We start from the raw sequence: 22,960 nt of genomic DNA on the forward strand, positions 1-22,960 counted from the left end.
AGTTTTAATCTCCGGAACGCATTACGGAAATAAATTATTAGCGATGGTTAGAGTAAACTTGTTGTTTTATTCGATACCAACAACAATCACGGTAAAGCCTAACCAAAACATTCACATTTTTTAAAAATATGCTATATTCTCTCTAACAAAATCACAAAAAATCCTTCCCTCCTTTCCCGAAATCTCTAGCTCCGATCTTTCTAGATCTGCAGTCTCCTCTCCACTTTTGTTTTCTGTATTCTGGATGCTGCTTCTCCTCTTGAACATATGACAATGTCAAGTTTTCGGTGATAGTTGAAGTAACGTAGGTAACATCAATTTTTTTTTTAAACTTGCCAATATACGAAGTAAAATCTGATTCAATGCGCGAAAGCGCTTTTGACATGCATCCAATCGTTATGACTGCTACCAGGACAAGAAGGAACGAATATCATTCTTTTTGTTTTTCTTGTACTTTCGGTGACAAATGAAAAGCAATTGGCAGCAGAGATATATTTGGTCAAGAGAGCTGGTAATCGATAACCAAAGAAGTATGAACGAAACTATGATAAAACAAACGCTGCACCACAACCACGAAACTACATGCAGTGTGTTACATCGCATCTTCTGAGATGTGAGTATTACACCTCTCAGATGTAAAACACATCTCCCAAAAAAATGAAAAAGATATGGACCATTGGGTTCAACGAGGATATAAGGCTTAACATGCTAACAGGCTCAAATCTCGTGTGAGAGCCGTATAAAGTTGAGTACAGTGCTGTTTTGTTTCCAGTAGACTTCGAACACATGTGTATGGCTAAAATGCTGTGCATTTAGATGCTAAATAAATACATGAGAGAATGAAGCAACTAAGTGAACTAAATAATTCCTTACTAACTTCTGTCCGAATATTTGAATTGGCGGGTGTTGCGCAGTAGCAATACTCAGTTCCTTAGGTGTCCTTTATGTCTGGTGTATATCAAGGAAGTGTGGTGTCAGGTTTAGTATTCACATTTGACATAACGACTTCCAAGAGAACTATGATTACATTTTGTTTCGTGGCAGTTCATGCGCAAACTCTCACATAACCTTATTTTATAATGCAATTTTCAGATACCATTGGACAGTACAGTCAATCATTTAACGGTGCATGAAAACTGCAGTGTTCACGACTGCCAATGATTAAATAGTTAATTACTTCTTCTTCTCCTTTCCTCTTAATACAGTGAGAAGAGGTCCGTTATTTCTGCAGTGTTGACGGCGATCTTTAATTGGCTCGCGACAAGGAAGCTGACTCAGATGGGCCAGAGAGTAATAATCTTCTTCAGCACCGAAAGCTGTATCTACACAGGTATAGAGCAGTCAAATAGCAAAATAGCATTCTCCCATGTCCGCACAGCAGGAATATAGGAGAGGGCAAACTGCATTCCACAAAAACTGCATTATGCGAGACTACATAAGAAATGAACGTGGGATGAAAAGCATGGAGACCAGACATTGGACGCTGACGTACAGTCCAGGAATGTTCGTGTTCGTTCAGACCTGAGTAAGAGGGTCTGTTATTGGCTCACACTAATTACATCGTTAATAGGCGCGATTTACTGTATGTGCCTATGTGCAAGGTTTTTCATTGGCCGGGATTGGAAATCTGTGATGTAGTGGGAGAGATTTTCTGGCTTCCTTGCCATGTCACACTGTTATTGGTTGACAACGACAAAATCCATGAGACCAGGAAATTGTCAAACTTGTTTATAAAATTACTATTGGTCAGAACTTGTAAGGTCTGGTGCAGTTGGCTGGTGAGATTCTGACGCTGGCAAATCCTGCTTTGTTCCGGAGAGAAAAGTCAGAGCGCACGTACTGCATGGACGTTAAAGGGTTTGCTTGCTTCAGGGACACTGAAGAAGATATTTGTAGGAGAGGGCAGAGTACAGGGCAGATCTGGACTCAGAATTTCCAGTCGCTACTGCAGCCATCTTCCACACTCACTCCATTTAGGGGCGGTAAGCTTGTGACAGTGATGCAACCGCCAAGCCGAAGGGGACCCACTTTCATAAAACTGAGAGAAAGTTGTGTCTTGAATTGTAGACAGCGACTAGTTTAAACCTTTTCTTTTTTTCTCAGTTTTGTCGTTTCCCTGTAGCGTAGCCTTAAGTAAAGGACAGAGCGCATGAGTCTTTTTTTCTCGAATGCAGTCCGTTTTCCTCCTTCACCTTGTGTGTGTGCGCGCGCACATGTAACTGGGAGGTTACGAATGGTTTCCTAGAGTCGTAGGCTCGCAATACCAGCCTAACTTTTCGACTGGTTGAGATGGAATCACAGACACTGGTCAGCCACACAGTTCCACTGAGTGTTCGTACAGAATGTGGCAACAGTTTCCATCACCCCCCACTTTCATCTCGAAGGACCCATGAGCTAGAGTCGCGCTCCAGGACAAGGATTCGTCACTGTTTGCTAGTTAGTTAGTCCTCTACTTGAGGCTATGCTGCAGTGAAACGACAAAACTGAGAAAAAGAAATCTGGATATGAAGTAGTCGCTATCAACAAGTCAAGGCATAACTTTCTCTCATTAATTTACTTCACTGTCACTGGCGGATTCTGACATATGCTGGCAGAGGTTTCTCCTTTTTACACGAGGCATACTCCGATCTTCTCACAAAAAAACAACAGTCAAATGCTATCTTTGTATAAGAAACACGTTTTATATAGAGTGTACAGTGTGACAATTATTGAACTATATGAAATAAAATCGTCATAGCTTCTCAACTGTTTGCGTTAGGACGTTGAAACTGTACCGTTGCCCGTGGGCGATGATTGGAATTATTATGTACGTATGGTGTGGTTGATCAACGAAGCCCACTTTCTTTTCGATGGGTTCGTCAATGAGAAAAATTAGCGCGTTTAGGGGAATGAGAAGCCGCATCTCGCAATCGAAAAGTCTCTTCACTCTCAACGGGTGACTGTGTGGTGTGCAATGTGCAGTCACGGAATAATCGGTGCGATATTCCTTGATGGCACGGTGGCTACCGACCTGTACGTGAAGGTTTTGGAAGATGATTTCATCCCCATTATCCAAAGTGACACTGATTTCGACAAGATGTGGTTCATGCAAGACGGAGCTCGACCCCAACGAAGCAGGAGAGTGTTTGATGTCCAGGAGGACACTTTGGGGAACCCAGAGGCTACTGGCATGACCTCGGTTGATCGCCATATTCTCCGGATCTGAACACATGTGACTCCCTTTTGTACGGCTATATTAAAAGACAAGGAGTACAGCAATAAACCAAATACCATTACTGAGCTGAAAACAACCATTCAGGAGGTCATCGACAGCATCGATGTTCCGACATTTCAGCGGGTCATGCAGAATTTCGCTATTAGTCTGCGACACATCAGCGCCAATGATGACAGGCATATCAAACATGTCATAACCTAAATACGAATATCTGTAGTGAGGTTTACACGTTGAATGAAGTATGTGCACGCCGTAGTTTGTAACTAATTTATGGTTTTTCTTAAAACTCAATAATTGTCAGCCTGTAGCTGTCGTTACTACTGCCTGCTTTCTGTGTTTGTGCAGCAATGCAAATCATTTGCACATCGAAGTGTGCAGTACTTGTCACGCGAAGCTGGCGTTTGTTGTACGTTGGTTTCATAGTGTAGCAGGTTTAATGGCCAGCTGGGGTACTTACTCGTTCTGGATACATTTGTGGTGGCTTGTCTACGCTGTTAACCACGTTTGAGACAAGTTTTAGAGGCTGTAATGTCAAATCACCCCACGACAGTCCTGTATTAGCAGACAACTTCCCTTTCCTTTTACACCTGTGTGTCGCCTGGTTGCAGATGACGCTGTACCACTGGGACCTCCCCCAGGAGCTGCAGAAGCTGGGCGGCTGGCCCAACATCGTCCTCGCAGACTATTTCGTCGAGTACGCTCGCATCGCCTTCGAGAACTTCGGAGACCGGGTGAGTGCTTCTCTCTCCTACCGAAACGAGTAACACTGAAAACAATTGTGACCGTCACTTAGTCTAGAATTTAAGTTCGCCACTTGTGAACGGACCAAGTACTGGCTACCACTGATAATTCTCCGTAGTACATTAGTTACAGTACGAGGAGGGACCCAAAAATAACCGGAATTTCTTTCTAGAAAGCATATACCTTATTATTTTCAAATACAACCTTAATCTCCATCGAAGTACTCTCCATTAGCATTAATACACTTGTCCAAACGTTCATTCCAGTGTTCGAAGCACCTTTTAAATTCGTCCTCTTTGATACCTGCTAGCACTTTCAAGACATTGCGTTTTACGTCTTCCACATCCAAAAAACGCTTCCCTCTCAAGTCTCTTTTCATCCTCGGGAATAGGGAGAAGTCCGAGGGTGCTAAATCCGGCGAATAGGTCGCGTGGGTCAAGGTTGTCGTCTTCTTTGAGGCCAAAAACTGGCGCGGGAGCGTTGTCGTGATGCAGGAACCACACGCCAGAATCCCAAAAAGCCGGACGTTTTCGCGACGAACTTCTGCGAAGCCGTTTCATAACCTCCAAATAGAATTGTTGGTTTACTGTCTGGTTTTCAGGGACAGATGCAGAGTGTACGATCCATTTGACGTCAAAAAACAGATCAAGATCGTTTTCACATTCGATTTCACTCGTCGAGCTTTTTTGGTCGAGGTGATCCAGGTGACTTCCATTGTGATGACTGTTGTTTACTTTCTGGATCGTATCCATAGCACCATGACTCATCACCTGTAATGATTTTGTTGAAAAAGTAAAATCATCTTTGAACACGTCCTTCATTTCGAAACAGGCTTAAACGCGACCTTCCCTTTGATCTCTGGTAAGAAGCTTCGGCACGAATTTTGCTGCCACTCTTCACATCCCCGAATCGATGGTCAAAATACGCTGAATTGAGCTACAGGGCAACCCGGACAAGTTCTCGAGTTGGTCGATTGTCCTGCGTCGATCTTCACTGATGAGATCACGGATTTTGTCGATGTTGTCTTCGCTTCGAGCAGTTGAAGGTCGACCGGAACGGGGCTGATCTTCAACCACCATTTCTCCCATTTTAAACCGACAAAACCATTCGTACACTTGCGTTTTACTATGAGCATGGTCTTTGTAGGCTGTCTGAATCATCGCAACAGTTTCTACTGCGTTCTTGCCGAGCAAGAAACGAAACTTCACTGTCGCACGTTGTTCGTAAGAATTATCCATTTTATCGTGTCACGTATGCACACTTAAAGAACTGCCAAAGAAACCACACTTCTCACTGTTGGGTGACGCTGCGTGGCAGAATGACTCAACAGAGCTCCTACTACAACTCTCTGGCGGCGCAACCTGCTACTACAAGTACCCCATGTGCAGCATTACGATTCCGGTTACTTTTGGGTCCCCCCTCCAAGAAATATCAAAACACGTAAGCCTCACTTACAGTAGCAGAACGGCCACGCTAGGAACTACGAGGGGCGTTCAGTAGGTAATGCCACACATTTTTGTACTTACAACATTGCAGCACAGTCAGAAATCGTGATAATCTTATATATAAGAAACTATCAGCCTCGATTGCGGTAATGAAAACAACCTTTTCCTAGGTTTCAGCCCAAATAATTGAGCCTTCTTCAGAAGATAAACCTGAATCTAAAATGCCCTCTTAGACAGATGATAGATTCAGGTTTATCTTCTGAAGAAGGCACAATTATTTGGGCTGAAACCTAGGTAAAGGTTGGTTTCATTACTGCAATCGAGGCTGATAGTTTCTTTTATAAAGGCACACATTTTTATTGGCCATTGTCGATTGACAAAATGCGGAATTTGTTGTGGGAGATCGTGGAATATTCTTGCTTCAGTCCCAATAGTTTGATGAAGTTCCGATAGGCGTTATAAGCAGCCTTTAAAATGGCGTCTTTAACTGAGGTGCGTTCCAAGCAGAGAGCTGTCACTGAGTTTCTTTTGGCGGAAAATCGGAGCATCGCGTATATTCATAGGGGATCCAGAATGTCTACGGAGACCTGGCAGGGAACAAAAGCACGGTGAGTCGTTGGGCGAGGTGTCTGCCATTATCGCAACAAGGTCGCGCAAAACCGCCCGATCTCCTGCGTGACGGTCGGCGGCACAGAGCTATGCCTCCTCAAATGCTGGAACGTGCGGATACTCTCATTTGAGTGACTGACGGATGGAAAACAAACACCTCGCTGCTCAACTGGACGTTTCTGTTGGTAGTTCTGGCACCGGCTAAGGTACTCAAAGGAGTCTGTCCACTGGGTTCCTCGTCGTCTAACAAAAGACCATAAAGAAAAACAAAGCACCACCCGTGCGGAATTGCTTGCGCGTTACGAGGCTGATCGTGACAATTTTTTGTTGAACATCGTCACGGGCGATCAAAAATAGATTCATCACTTCGAACGGGAAACAAAAAGGCAATCTGTGGAGTGGCGCTACACCATCTCTTCGCCGAAGAAACGTTCATACCTAAGGTAATGGCGACAGTCTTCCGGGATCGTGAAGGAGTTATTCTGTTTGATGTTCGTGGCGCAACGATCAACTCTCAAGTGTATTGTGCTACCCTCAGGAAACTGTAGAAACGACTTCATCGTGTTCGTCATCACAAAAACGCAAAGAAACTTCTACTTCTCCGTGACAACGCAAGGACCCACACCGTCTGTGCACTCGAGAGTAGCTCAGAAAACTTCATTGTACTGTTCTTCCTCAATCATCCTGCAGCCTGGCCTCGTACCTTCCACTCCGTGGGAAGCAGTACATGGACGATGGGGAGGTTATTGAGGCAGCAAGGCGTTGCTCCGTCGTCCACCAGTAGAGCAGTACCACGCGGGCATACAGAAGGCGTAAGGCCGTCGCATTGAACGGAGATTGCGTTGAAAAACAGGGTTTTGTAACCAAAAGAGTGGGGAATAATACCATGACTGCCTGCATCACTCTACATTTTTACTACACTTCGTGTAGATGCTCCCTCCACTACTTCTGTATAGAACACGGGTATGTGAATTTACTGGGAACCTCTTCATGGACTAATAAGGTAACCTAATTGCAGAACAACTTTGGTATCGATGAAAGCGATGTGCTTGGTATCTGTAATAGAAGCTGGATAGATATTTGACAACTTTCTAAGGAATATGCTAAATTGTTAATTACGAGTAATAGGTTACAGCTTGCAAACGCAACTAGGTAACACGCTAGCACTTCGTCGAAGAATCATGAATGGAGATTGTGTACTAGGAAGAGACCTGGAGCCACAGTAAAGTTTCTGATTGATTACGTACTGATAATGCAAAGATTTCAAAACCAGTTTTAAACTACAAAACGATTACAGGGGCAAATGCGCACTCTGACAATAATACTTTGGTTATGAACTACATATTAGAACTGAAGAAATTGAAGGAAGATAAAAAATTACGGAGATGGTATCTGGATAATTTAAAAGAGCCGCAGCTTGTCCAGAATTCCAGAGGGAGCATTAGGCACAGATTAAGTGAAAAGGAAAACAAAACCAAATAGAGCAAGGGAATACAATAGAAGACCAATGGGTACCTCTGAGAGATGGAACGGTGGAGGCAGCATAGGATCAAATAGACGGAAAGTAAGGCCTATTAGAAGTCTTTGCGTAGCACAGGAGGTACTCAAATTAACTGAAGAAATGAAAAATATGAAATCCAGCAAATGAAGCAGGCGAAAGAGAATACAGACGTCTAAAAAATTAATTTGTCGGATAATGTAAAATGTCTAAGCAGAAATACTCAGAACACAAATTTTAGGACATGGACGCTACGGGAAACATAGTGTCACCTATAAGAAAATTAAAGCAACTTTTCTAAAATAGGGAAGCGGCTGTATGAATATCAAAAGCTCGGTGACAAGCCAGTACTAAATAGAAAAGGGAAAGCTGAAAAGTGGAGCGAATATATTCAAGGGCTATACGAAAAATATAAAACTGAATGCAATACTATAGTAAGACAAGACGAAACAGATCAAGATGAGATGGGTGATATAAAGAATTTGACAATGATGAAAGGTGTTAGGCCTCTAGAGAAGCCAACATTTCCTCAACATTATTCAGATCATTGCCGAGATTAAAATTCGTCTCGTATTCAGTAAGCCAGGTGTTGATGCCTCTTTTTGGACTGACTGTGTGATGCAGGGACCCACCGGTTCATTTCTCCGAAACTATCAAAGTCTAATCATTACTCTGCAAGGCACGCTGCTGCTTGCAGGTGCCATTATGGAGTCGCCATTTTACTTGCGATCATGCTGAATTCTGCCGAGAGTAGTTGAAGGCTGACGCGTAAATACAAATTCGATGAGACGCTCTAACATCTGGTACAACTTAATTATCATGCCTAGTGTCGTTTTCTTTTCTCTCTCTCTCTCTCTCTCTCTCTCTCTCTCTCTGTCTCTCTCTCTCTTGGACCTTTGAAACGTAGGACGTTTGAAATGGGCACCTATGGGCACCTTGAACACTACTGGCCATTAAAATTGCTACACCAAGAAGAAATGCAGATGATAAACGGGTATTCATTGGACAAATATATTATACTAGAACTGACATGTTATTACATTTTCACGCAATTTGGGTGCATAGATCCTGAGAAATCAGTACCCAGAACAACCACCTCTGGCCTTAGTAACGGCCGTGATACGCCTGGGCATTGAGTCAAACAGAGCTTGGATGGCGTGTATAGGTACAGCTGCTCATGCAGCTTCAACACGATACCACAGTTCATCAAGAGTAGTGACTGGCGTATTGTGACGAGCCAGTTGCTCGGCCACGACTGACCAGACGTATTCAATGGGTGAAAGATCTGGAGAATGTGCTGGCCATGGCAGCAGTCGAACATTTTCTGTATCCAGAAAAGCCCGTACAGGGCCTGCAACATGCGGTCGTGCACTATCCCGCCGAAATGTAGGGTTCCGCAGGGATCGTTTGAAGGGTAGAGCCACGGGCCGTAACAAATCTGAAATATAGCGTCCACTGTTCAAAGTGTCGTCAATGCGAATAAGGGGTGACCGAGACGTGTAACCAATGGCACCCCATATCATCACGCCGGGTGATACGCCAGTATGGCGATGACGAATACACGCTTCCTATGTGCGTTCACCGCGATGTCGCCAAACACGGATGCGACTATCATGATGCTGTAAACAGAAGCTGGATTAATCCGAAAAAATGACGTTTTGCCATTCGTGCACCCAGGTTCGTCGTTGAGTACACCATCGTAGGCGCTCCTGTCTGTGATGCAGCGTCAAGGGTAACCGCAGCTATGGTCTCCGACGCAGAACTGATAGTCCATGCTGCTGCAAACGTCGCCGAACTGTTCGTGCAGGTGTTTGTTGTCTTGCAAACGTCCCCATCGACTCAGGGATCGAGACGTGGCTGCACGATCCGTTACAGCCATGCGGATAAGATGCCTGCCATCTCAACTGCTAGTGATAAGAGGCCGTTGGTATCCACCACGGCGTTCCGTATTATCCTCCTGAACCCACCGATTCTATATTCTGCTAACAGTGATTGGATCTAGACCAACGCCAGCAGCAATATCGCGATACGATAAACCGGAATGGCGATAGTCTACAATCAGACCTTTATCAAAGTCGAAAACGACATGGTAGGCATTTCTTCTCCTTACACGAGGCATCACAACGTTTCACCAGGCAACACCGGTCAACTGCTGTTTGTGTGTGAGAAACGGTTGGAAACTTTCCTCGTGTCAGCACGTTGTAGGTGTCGCCACCGGCGCAAACCTTGTGTGAATGCTCTGAAAAGCTAATCATTTGTATATCACAGCATCTTCTTCCTGTCGGTTAAATTTCGCGCCCGTAACACGTCATCTTTGTGGTGTAGCAATTTTAATGGCCAGTAGTGTATTTGAAAAGTGCTACACACATTCTTGACACAGGCTCTTATTGAGCCGCTCTTGTAGTTACAGGAATCAGTAATGATAACCCAGGTTCGGTTCGTGTTGGCAGGTGAAGCTGTGGCTGACGTTCAACGAGCCGGACATCTTCTCCATCGGCTACTCGACCGCCAATGGCCTGGCGCCCGGCGCCAATTCGTCCGGCATAGCCGACTACCTCATGGCCAAGACCATCATGCTGGCGCACGCGCGTGTCTACAAGCTCTACGATGAGCAGTTCCGTGAGGCTCAGCAAGGTAAGCCTTCTAAGGGATGAGTGAGAGTGGGGCGGCCTTCTCCACAGCAGTCTGTCTTCACAATTATTAAAATTCTCCGGGCCGTTATGCCGTGGTCGAAAGAAATACTACTACTGCTACTACTACTATGTGATCAGGCCCAGAGGACCGCACGCATCTACAAGTTTCCTCCTCCACTGTATTCTGTCCATTGCTGCTATCCGCCATCCGTTCACATCTATTGACACTTGGTTTAAATCTTCATGGAGTCCATCCCTCCAACGCTTCTTGGGTCTCCCTGGCGGTCTCTTTCCTGTAGGTGTGAAATCCAGGAGCTTCCGAGGCCATCTGTGATCCTCCAAACTGGCCACATGGCCGGCCCACTGCATTCGTTTGGCGTTGACAGTTCCTGCTATGTTGGGCTGCTGGTATAGTTCCTCAAGCTCTTGGTTGTATCTGATCCTCCATTCCCCTTTGTCTGCATCCAGAACCGGACCGAAGATCTTCCGAAGCACTTTTCTCTCAAAAACAAGGAGCTTATGGAAGTCCTGTTTCCGGATACTCCATGTCTCACAGCCATATAGAACAACAGGCTGGATCAGGGTTTTGTACAGTCGAATTATGAACTGTCTGGAGAGATATCTGGACCGAAGCTGTTGTGCTAGGCTGTGCTAAGATCGGTTTCCTGCCTGTATTCTGGCATTGATCTCTGCTTCACATGACGAGTTCTCCGTGAAAAGTGCCCCTAGGTATTTGAATTCTTGCACTCTCTTGTAGGACTGGTCCCCAACCTGCAGTGATTGTAAATGATCAGCAGTCTGACAATGACCACGCGTCATAACAAGGTACTCTGTCTTGGCTTCGTTTATGTTTAGCCCAAATTTGCTGGCAGCCTCCTTTAGTGCTTTGGTCATTTGCTGCAGCTTCTCTTCCGACCTAGAAAGTAAACAGATGTCGTCTGCATAGGCTAAGTATGCCAGTCTCTTTCCTTCGATTTCAATCCCTTCGTTCTCTTGGAAGGTCTCGCGTACGATCTTCTCGAGGGCAAAGTTGAACAGGATAGGCGACAACCCATCTCCTTGCCTGAGTCCTGTTACAATTTTAAACTCCTCAGTTACGCGATTTCCCATCTTCACCATTGTACGTGTTTCGTTCAGGCAGGTCTTTATCAAATTGATGAGTTTCTCTGCTATGCCAAACTCCCTTAAACAGTTGAGCAGGCTCTTGCGATGTATGCAATCATAGGCCTTCTTAAAATCAACGAATAAAATATGCAAATCTTTACCATATTTGCCCAGTTTCACAGTAAGCTGCCGGAGACTGAAGATGTGATGTACTGTTGACCGTCCTGGCCGGAAACCTCCGTGGTACTCCGCAGTCACCGATTCTTCCAATGGCTGAATTCTATGTATGAGGCAATTGGACAGGATCTTTTAGCAGATGTTAAGCAGGGCGATTCCTCGATAGTTGTCACATTTCAGTTTGTCGCCCTTCTTATGTATTGGACAAATCAGAGCTGTTTTCCATTCTCCTGGTAGTTCTTCTTTGGTCCATACTGCCCGTATCAGTCGGTCTATTTTTTCTGCAAGTTTCTCTCCTCCTGCCAGGATCATTCCAGCCTGTATTCCATCTTCACCTGGACTCTTATTCTGTTTAACGTGTCTGATTCTGGTTTTTATCTCATCCAGGGTAGGTGGGGGATCATCTGCATAGGCTGTAATTGGGTACTGGAAATCAAACTGCAGTTCGGGTTCATCACAATTTAGCAGCTGTCGGAAGTACTCTTTCCATCTCTGAGCTATGTCCCTATCTTTGACAAATGAATGAAATACTGGGAGAAAAACAACACAAAACGCATTAACCTAACATCTGCTTTAGATGACAGAAAACTGAATCACCACAAAAAATTGAAGGTTTCCTTCTGTCTGAAATGAAATGGAACAGCTCGTATCAGGCCGAAGACTGTTTTGCAGTACTTCTCAGAGCTGGCTTCAGACGATGACAGATCCTGTTTTGCCAAGTTGGCTGGTATTTACGGTTGCCCGACCTCACTGTTTTGTGGCCAGACATCCTGAAACGTCCCCTTTGAACAATTTTTACACGACTGTGCTTAAACTGACACACAATATTTTGTTAGCGCAACGCAATCTGACTTTCAAAATTCCCTACAAAAGAATGGCCCTGACTAACATTAAACCATACCTCTCACAAATCACTTACCTCACAAAAATCTTCGCTGCTCAAGCCACTGCAATACAGCGAGCGCCACTACTGCCAGCTAAATAAAAGATTCAAACTATGGAAGGCACTAACTACTGATAGGGATAGTTAGCAAATGAAAGATATTAATAGAGAACAAACAATGTATTTACCTTGATATCATCATATATAAATATAGCAGTTCATGACAAATTTCAAAACTCCGCCATCTCTCTCCCCACATCCACCACTGCTGGCGGCTCACCTCCAACTGCGCAACGCTACGCGCTGTTCACATCCAGCTGCCTAACACTACAATGGCGAGTATTACAACAATGCAAAGCAGCCACAGACTGCACACAGCACAGCCAGTGATTTTCATACAGAGGTGGCATTACCAATAAAAAAACCTAAACAGCCTATAAAAAAACCTAAACAGCCTACTTACAATCCTTTCTGACCCGGTACGCCCTCGAAGCAGCACAGCGCCATTCTTGAGAGTGTTAGCATTGTTCCAGGCCTGCCACAGCAACGGTGGCTGCAGCATTTTTCTGTACCGTTCGGTAGTTCTGCCGATCGGGTCGGAAGTTGAGTGCACCGAGCGCTAGAGTTAGCGCAACTGAGCCTCTGTGCAATTCGGTAGAGAGCCGATACGGCTCCTGGAGTATCGAGGCGGGTCCGTGCCGTTTTGGCGTACCTCCTCGCTCCAGCCAATCAAATACATGTGACCATGAGAACATTCAACACTGCAGCGCGTCAGCAATCGTGAATAATTTAATGATTATAAAGAATTCGCCTCGATTGCAAATAGAAACTGGATGTTGACCAAGGTTTCGGCGCGCATAACCACGCCTTCTTCGGAACACACTGAAACTACAAATTGCCTAAAGAGGCATGGTCCAACATTAATACAGAACGCCCAAAAGGGCAAAAGACTCGCATAAAATGTAAAATAACGGTACATGTGTACCATGTCAATAGCTGTACTTATCGGTCAGTAGATAATAAGGGCTATGAAAGCGGCGTTGTACGTCCTTTCACACATGTATATTAAAGCCCGTTACATTATTCGACCTTTGACGTCAACAGCTATTAGAACACAAAGGTAGTTTGTCTGTTCCACGCTATACGCGTTCACAGACCTCACTTGATTAAGCTTCATGGTTCAGTACCTCGAGTACCTGATTTTAAGAAACTAGTTTAGCTTTAGGTTATTTTTATACTATTTTGGTACATATCCGACAGCACTATTCAAAATTACCTCTGTCGGTCATTAGATATTAAGGCCGATGAAGGCGAGGTTGTACGTCCTTTCACGCAACTACATTAAGCCTGTCATACTAATTTAACCCTTTTCTGGTCAGTAGCGCTTAGAATAGAATATAGTAACTTGACACGCTTGTGCCAGCGTAGTCATCAAATACTATCACCGACCCCAAGTAATCGAAAAACGGGTTGTTCACCCGCCCCCCCCCCCCCCCCCCCACCCTAAACCATATTTTTAGCCTGCTTCTAGCTGATGGTATTTTGTCTGTCCTGCGTGCATGCGTTTTGACCATCCGTGGAATTTGCTATCCCACATATAAAGTTTCAGCCTATCCACGTTATATAGATCTATAAAATCGTCCTCGAGCTAGGACATTATACATACGCACGCATCAACTTCGTGCGCCTTTGATCCGGTCATCGGATCGCTTTCGTAACACGTTTTATGCCATTCACACGGAAGAAGACGATTTTTCAATTTGCGCATGCGTGTTCCTTTCTGACATTCTCACAGCCTAGCTGCCGGCGCCACCTCAGTTTACCTGAGAGCCCGCGGCGCACCGAACGTTGGCTGGGGTGAGGAAGCACGCTTCTGAGGTTTGAGCTAAGTACAGCCATTGACATGGTACACACGTACCGTTTATTTTACATTTTATCCGAGTCTTTTGCCCTTTTGGGCGTTCTGTATTAATGTTGGACCATGCTACTTTAGGCAGTTTGTAGTTTTAGTGTGTTCCGAAGAAGGCGTGGCTATTCGCGACGAAACCTAGATCAACATCCGGTTTCTATTTGCAATAGAGGCGGATTCTTTGTAATCATTACATGTGACCATAGCTGCAGGCATGCTCACCCAACGACTGGACACCTGGCACGGCGTCCCACACCCAAAGAGGCCAGCTAACACAACTACCATACACACTATTCCCACTATTATTTTCGGAAAGTGTGTTTACAGCGAATAGCGTTGGTCGCATAAGATATCAGTGGAAAAAGTGGAAGAAAATAAGAAGGTTGTTACGCTCACATCCCAATGACACTGAAATGGCTTCGCATGTCTCTGTTGTTTATGTGTGCTATATTTGAAACAAATTATTATTGATCGGTTTCGATCAGTATGTCTGGGCTTCGTATAAAAAATTTGGTAACTGATATGGCTTAATCAATTGATTTAGTGATTTCAGGACTTTCTAAACAAATACATCTTCATGTTTAAAGGATTCGCTGTAGCTCTTTGATGGGCTCTCATGCATGGCTGTAGTTCCTCAAACAAATCTTCCCTGCCTTTGTCGAAATTGCTTCTCCTTAAAAGTACCATGCACACCATGTCCACTTCTTGATTCTCGGTTGAAATGCTTGCATAATAACCTTTATGAACTCACTTTCCACATGGTCACATTCCAGTGATTCTTCAATAAAGCATAATCACTACATCCAAAACTAAAACTCATTCAATATTTCTAAAATAACAAATTGTCTTCACAGTCAATACACACCAAACCGAATGAACAGCCTTACCAACAACTCACCACGTCTCGGTACAGTGAACAAAAAATCAGCAGGCGGACCAATCGATAACAGGCCTCAGGAGCGTACAGAATAGCAATTTCGGCTACCGAACTGAAAATGCCCTCATACTGAGGCTATCCTACGGAACCGAATGTTATGGACGATGCCGAACAGGGCTAATGGACGTGTGGTTAAGTGACCTCGCCCTAGGGCCACGGCAGAGGCTTCTGCCACGTCAGTGTGGCCTCTCTGCAGATTCTTAGCTTCTTGCATCAGGATGCGGTGACAGCTTTCTGTTTCCCCGCTCATGGGTTGCACCTGCAGAGTTGAAAGGTAATGGCGCAACAGAATCTACCAACATTTTGGGTAATTCTTGGGCATGATTGATATTTTGCCGACTAATCACTGTTGATGCTCTTCCTGCCAGATGTTCCTCTTCATATGGCTCTTGTGTGAACATATGTGCAAATTCCGTACCGTGAGATGAGCAATATATTTATCCATCTGATCTATTTTAGTGTGGATGACATATCTGGAGACTCTTGACAAAATAATCCATGGGTAAAATGCCAAATGTTGCTGTCCAAGGGCACAATATTTTGTCTTTTTGATCATCTGATTACAAAAACAAAATTAGTGCCTCCTTTCTTCTTTTACGAGTATTTGTCAAGAATTTCCAATGAAGCTACGCAGTTTGAAAACCACAACACCGACGATTAAGTTATGACTTTTCAGTATAATCTTCGTCCATTTCTACAGTTTTGGTTCATCTTTTAGCAAGGGCATGCATACCAGTGTGCTAAACCGCACGGTCCTGCTTCCAAGGCCATTGAAACACAGATCTGTTCATAGCCTCCTCATTTTCAAAGAGAATCCGACGACGAGCTTCTTTTAGCACCTCAAATAGAGAGAAGTTTGACAGTGCCATGTCAGGGCTGTATGGGTGGTAAGACAAGTTTTCCCATCCAATTTTCATAATTTCTTCAGTAGTGCGATGACTGGTGTGTGTTCTTGCATTGTCATGCAAAAGAAGAACATCCACCATAGCTTTTGTTGGGCGAACTACCTGAAGACGTGATTCTGCCGCATTTTACAGAATTTGTTGTGCATCTTTTCTCCAAAAAATAAACCATAATCACATCCTCTCCATCCCAGAATATTGTAGTCGTTACTTTGCAATCGCACAGTTTTGAACTTTTTCTTATTCGTTGAGGTTCTGTGATACCAATCCACTGACCGCCTCCTTGTTCTGATTCAAAAAAATGATCCATGTTTCGTCTCCGGCCATAGTTTCCCAGAAACTGCTCTCTCTCCAAACAGAAGCACTACAGGTCTTGGGAGGCAATTGTTTTTCTTGTGTCTTTATTCTGATCGGTTAACATTCTTAGTACCCACGTTGCACAAACCTTTGAATATCCCAGCTGCGGAATAATTGTCATCACGCTGCCTTTACTGATGGAGGTAATCCGACACAAATCATCTGCAGTCACCCGGCGGTCACCACGAATGACGTCATCCAGACGCTGGATGTTGTATGGAGTCACTGCTGTCACCGGCCTGAGGCTCCGCGTTTAGTCAGCCGACGGTGTTTGCCCGTCAGCTTCGTTACAGCAACGAACCCATCGTCTCACAATGCTGATATCCACTGTACATATTTTTCAGTCTTTCGTGGATGTGAATGGGCGTTTTACCTTCTGCATTCAAGAATTCTATCACAGAGCGCTGTCTAACACGATCATCGATGTCGGCCATTTTGCAAGTGACTGCAGTATTGGCATCTGTTGACGAAGAAGTTACCACTACAGTGGGCTGGAGAAGGTGGTTTGCGAAATAGTGCCAGATACAAACTTTTCACTTAACAAGCTTTATTTAAGGAGAAAAAATTAGAAGGAATTACTTTTTGACTGACCCTAGTGTATTGTAAAACGACAATCTGGATTTATAAAGGGTTCTGATATCGAGAAAATTATTTACACATTCACCGAGAAACTACTTAATTCATTAAACAATAAATTGCAGGATAGTAATATATTCTGTAATTTTTCAAACGTGTTTGACTGTGTAAATCACAATATCCTTTTCAGTGAAATAGAATATAATTGTGCCAAAGAACTTATGCGACATGGTTCAAGTCACTTCTGTCTAACAAAAAACAAAGTAAGACAACAGGAAAGATTCTTGTGTTAAGCTATCAGTCATTATCTAAATGAAAAACCATTAAGTGTGGCATCCCAAAAGATTTTCGCCTTAAGGCCCTGCCTCTTAACTGTGCATATTAATGAACTTTCGTCTGTAATATTAACAGGTGCCTAATTTCTTTTCTTTGCAGGTTATAAAAATATTGCAATAAATAGCAAATCAAGTGTAGTTTTCGAATCAACTGTCAATGACATTTTCATGGACATTACTAAATGATTTCAGGCCAATTGTTTGTCACTAAACTTCAAAAACAAACACCATATGCAGTTCAGAATTCATAGATTTCCATGCAGCACACACCTTAAATACGGTGACAAGTAGAAATAAGTGGCCGACAGTGTAAAATTATTGGCGTTATAGCTTGATAGTAAATTCAGTTGGGAGGAACATACTACACAATTTATAAGGCAGTTCAACAAACCTTTATTTGCTGTGCAGATGTTACAAATTGGGTATACGTTCGTAGCATTTATGTTTTGCATGTTAGTATTCCTGTTGCTGTGGGTTCATTTATTGGTTGTTAGTATTTTCTTTGTAGTTAACTGCTGCTACTTGAGCTTACATAATGTCATTTTGTCATTTCGAGATAGTGAGTGGAGCTGTGGACGCTAGGAAGTGGCGTGCAAGTGGAGAAATCGGAAAATTTCCGATATGTTATTCTGTTTGAGTTCATTGGAGGGGTGACAGCACCTGTGACAGCCAGAAACATTTGAGCCGTGAATGGGGATAATGCTATTGGACGAAGCACGACAAGAAAATGGTTTTCTCGTTTTAACAAGGATCGTTTTGACATTAGAGACTCTCCCCATTCAGGAAGACCTTCGCGGTTCGATGAAGATCGTTTAAACGCATTAATCCATAATGATCCACGTCAGTGTATTCGAACTGGCAAATGTGATGAACTGTGATCATTCTACCACAGTGAGACATTTGCATGCAATGGGGAAGGCTCAAAAATCGAGTGTATGGATACCGCATGCAATCACACAAACCAACGGGTGGCAACATTTGCATCTCTGCTTCTCGTCATTAGCTGGTTCGGGAACAACACCGACCATTCCTATCCTGTATCGTTGCTGGTGACGAGAAATGGTATCTTTACGCTAACATAAGAAAAGAAAGGAATGCTTGAACCCAATCAAAGCAGCGACTCCCTGTACCAAGTCCTTCGCGCATCCATAAAAGATGGTGTTATGCATCTGGTGGAACAGCGACGGTGTGACGTACTACGAATTACTTTCCTGAGGTGTAACTAACACCGCTGACATTTATTCTCAACAACTGAGATGTCTTGCAGACGCAGTCCGAGAACAACAACCAGGAAAACTGCGTGAAGTGATGATACTCCCTCATTCTGGTAGACTGAGAAAAAGAACACTATACAGAAGTTGGGTTGGGAAGTCATTCCGCACCCACCTTACTCACAATATCTTGCACCCTGAGTTTTTTACCTTTTCCACTCTCTATCAAATAATCTTCAAGGAACTCCCTTTCCGGTTGAAAATGCGTTCTGAATATGGCTTGACAGGTTCTTCTCCTCACAAACACATAATTTCTAGTCACAGAATCGAAAAGTTACTCAAGTGTTGGCAGACTGTTGTAAATAGTGAAGGAGAATATTCTAGTGATGACTAAAGTCACTGTTATGTGTATTGTTGTGTTTATTAAACTTATGGAAATACGTTGCAAACCTGTGAACAAACCTAATACAAATAAGAAAGCTGCCTTACGTTGCTTACTTTTATCCTTTACTGTCATACAGGATCTGTTTTTGTCTTAATTCGCCAAACAAAGCTATTATTCTGCGATTCCAAAACCATCTAATATTAATTGATCGTAATGTGAATTGGAAAATATCTTTCACAAGCCTTTTCAAAGAATTGGGAATACCAATTACCTCTCCTCGGTGCATAGAAACAATTTAGAGTGTATTTCACAGAAATTATTAAATTTGTTGTTATAGGTTCCTTTTTAATTATAATTAGCCTTGCAATACACTAATGTAAAGTCACGTCTCTGTATTTACTTAAAGTAAATGATATGTAGTTCTTTGTCTCCTTTAAACATCCCTGTGAGATCCATGGAATACGACAAACGTAATGTAAAAATCGATCCTGGCGCTATCATCAGTGGCGCTGATGAGGAGACCGCACGGTGGCTCAGCAACCCCTTGGATCCTCACCACTCTTGTCCCCATCTCACCCCATATTCCTCAGTCAGGCAAAGCTAGCTGAGCTCTGGGACCGACGGGGCTACTACTGCCACTATGCTGACGTGGGCCGCGTGGATCGAACGGCGAACATAACGCCGAATGCTGTGTCAGTCGACGCTGTTGGCAGGACGTGTGGAGGCGGAGAGGACACAAGCTGCCCCAGGCGCTCACTTCATCAGCACAACTGATGACGACAACAGGATCGAGCGACACAGTTTCATTCTTTGCAAAAACAGACATAATGTCTGATGGGATAGCAGCAATCAGTGATTGTATAATGTTGCTTATAATCCGTCTTGATTGCAAAATTTTTTATTCATATGACCAGTTTCGGTTCATTCAGAACCATCTTCAGATCTGATATTTCAGTGACAGGAGTAACTCGTCCATATCCACCAACTTTCACATGCTGCGTCACATGTGACGCAGCATGTGAAAGTTGCTGGATTTGGACGGGTTACTCCTGTCACTGAAATATCAGATCTGAAGATGGTTCTGAATGAACCGAAACCGGTCATATGAATAAAAAATTTTGCAATCAAGACGGATTATAAGTAACATTATACAGTTTCATTCCTTTCGGGTACCAAAAGCCAGCACTAAGGCCATGGAATATTTTTCCATCAAATACACCTGGAGAAACTAAAGGAGAAAAATATGTTTGTTGGATTCAAGTGTCAAATTTGTAGCATGTGCAACAAAGTCTGTGCTAGGCGAACTCTGCGGGGGTGCGCGGTAGAGTCTCAGTGGTGGACGCTGGTGTGTTGCAGGCAGGGTGGGCATCACCCTGGACTGCGACTGGTACGAGCCCCTCACCAACAGCACGGAGGACGCCGACGCCGCCGAGCGACAGCTCCAGTTCCAGGTAAGGGGCGACCGCGCGGCGTCATTAACGGCTCCATAACGGCGTGTCAAGCAGGCATACACACTTTTTTTAAAAAAATTCTTTTATTGCACATTCTGTGGACCAAAAATACGACCACTTGCTGTGATGTGGAACGAACCAGTTTTACAATTCACAATATCTCAATAAAGAAAGACAACATGCCGACCATTCACATGATCGAATTAATGGGTGTGGTGGATTTTTATTTTGCATACAGTCATTTATATTTCATTATTTTCAGTTGCTGTCTCTTAACCACACACACACAAACACACACACATACACACACACACACACACACACACACACACACATATATATATATATATATATATATATATATATATATATATATATATACTCCTGGAAATTGAAATAAGAACACCGTGAATTCATTGTCCCAGGAAGGGGAAACTTTATTGACACATTCCTGGGGTCAGATACATCACATGATCACACTGACGGAACCACAGGCACATAGACACAGGCAACAGAGCATGCACAATGTCGGCACTAGTACAGTGTATATCCACCTTTCGCAGCAATGCAGGCTGCTATTCTCCCATGGAGACGATCGTAGAGATGCTGGATGTAGTCCTGTGGAACGGCTTGCCATGCCATTTCCACCTGGCGCCTCAGTTGGACCAGCGTTCGTGCTGGACGTGCAGACCGCGTGAGGCGGCGCTTCATCCAGTCCCAAACATGCTCAATGGGGGACAGATCCGGAGATCTTGCTGGCCAGGGTAGTTGACTTACATCTTCTAGAGCACGTTGGGTGGCACGAGATACATGCGGACGTGCATTGTCCTGTTGGAACAGCAAGTTCCCTTGCCGGTCTAGGAATGGTAGAACGATGGGTTCGATGACGGTTTGGATGTACCGTGCACTATTCAGTGTCTCCTCGACGATCACCAGTGGTGTACGGCCAGTGTAGGAGATCGCTCCCCACACCATGATGCCGGGTGTTGGCCCTGTGTGCCTCGGTCGTATGCAGTCCTGATTGTGGCGCTCACCTGCACGGCGCCAAACACGCATACGACCATCATTGGCACCAAGGCAGAAGCGACTCTCATCGCTGAAGACGACACGTCTCCATTCGTCCCTCCATTCACGCCTGTCGCGACACCACTGGAGGCGGGCTGCACGATGTTGGGGCGTGAGCGGAAGACGGCCTAACGGTGTGCGGGACCGTAGCCCAGCTTCATGGAGACGGTTGCGAATGGTCCTCGCCGATACCCCAGGAGCAACAGTGTCCCTAATTTGCTGGGAAGTGGCGGTGCGGTCCCCTACGGCACTGCGTAGGATCCTACGGTCTTGGCGTGCATCCGTGCGTCGCTGCGGTCCGGTCCCAGGTCGACGGGCACGTGCACCTTCCGCCGACCACTGGCGACGACATCGATGTACTGTGGAGACCTCACGCCCCACGTGTTGAGCAATTCGGCGGTACGTCCACCCGGCCTCCCGCATGCCCACTATACGCCCTCGCTCAAAGTCCGTCAACTGCACATACGGTTCACGTCCACGCTGTCGCGGCATGCTACCAGTGTTAAAGACTGCGATGGAGCTCCGTATGCCACGGCAAACTGGCTGACACTGACGGCGGCGGTGCACAAATGCTGCGCAGCTAGCGCCATTCGACGGCCAACACCGCGGTTCCTGGTGTGTCCGCTGTGCCGTGCGTGTGATCATTGCTTGTACAGCCCTCTCGCAGTGTCCGGAGCAAGTATGGTGGGTCTGACACACCGGTGTCAATGTGTTCTTTTTTCCATTTCCAGGAGTGTATATATATATAAACACATTCAGAAATTCTTCTGTGAAGCAGAAAGAGTTGTTAAGCAGATGTGATTTCAGTTTTTGTCTCAAGTTAATATTATCCATTATATTCTTTCCATCAAAGATTTTTATGGCTAAATATTCACTTCCAGTGCCACACTGAAGACGACTGATGGAAAGTGTAATTAATTTTTCTTTATACCACTATATTTAGGGATGTTACTGTTGTTTTGTTAACTGTTGACAACAAAACTTTGTAAGGGAGTAAATGTGTTATGAAACTGTTGTCAATTTGCCCAGCCGTTTGTAAGAGGTTCTAGAGTGGATACCAGTTTTTATCCTTATCACACGCTTCTGTACAGCAAATATTTTGTTTCGCTGGATTACGATTACTCCAGAACATAACGCTTAGACATTAGTGAACTAAAATAGAGAGAGTAAGTCATTTTTTGACATCTTTATCGCCAAATTCTTATATTATTAATAACAGAGCTTTGGAAGTTGGGAAGATGTGTAACATCTGAATCCCAGTTTAGGTTCTCATCAGTATAAACACCTAACAATTTAGAATGTTCTCTTTCACTTATTTCTTTACTTCACGCCTTATTTCAAATGGTATCGTCAAGCCCTGTTCTATACTGAATTCCATGTATTGTGTTTTATTTAAGTTCGATGACAGTACATTTGCACAGAACCACTTATTAATTTTTGAGGAAATATTACTTAGATTTTCAAATGTTAAGGTTTCTCCATTAGGTTTGATTATTATACTCGCATGGTCAGCAAACATAACAATTTC

General features: G+C 44.1%; 1 protein-coding gene across 1 annotated transcript in view; it reads left to right on the top strand.

Annotated features, from left to right (window-relative positions):
* Nucleotides 1-22,960, top strand: part of LOC124622454 (myrosinase 1-like) — a 98,375-nt gene that overhangs the window by 31,589 nt on the left and 43,826 nt on the right. The window contains exons 4-6 of the mRNA XM_047148156.1: nucleotides 3,823-3,945; nucleotides 9,958-10,141; nucleotides 20,273-20,367. Of these exons, the coding sequence (XP_047004112.1) occupies nucleotides 3,823-3,945; nucleotides 9,958-10,141; nucleotides 20,273-20,367 (402 nt within the window). The remainder of the gene's footprint in view (nucleotides 1-3,822; nucleotides 3,946-9,957; nucleotides 10,142-20,272; nucleotides 20,368-22,960) is intronic.

The sequence above is a fragment of the Schistocerca americana genome, chromosome 7 (genome assembly GCF_021461395.2).
Source record: "Schistocerca americana isolate TAMUIC-IGC-003095 chromosome 7, iqSchAmer2.1, whole genome shotgun sequence".
NCBI classification, from domain to species: domain Eukaryota; kingdom Metazoa; phylum Arthropoda; class Insecta; order Orthoptera; family Acrididae; genus Schistocerca; species Schistocerca americana.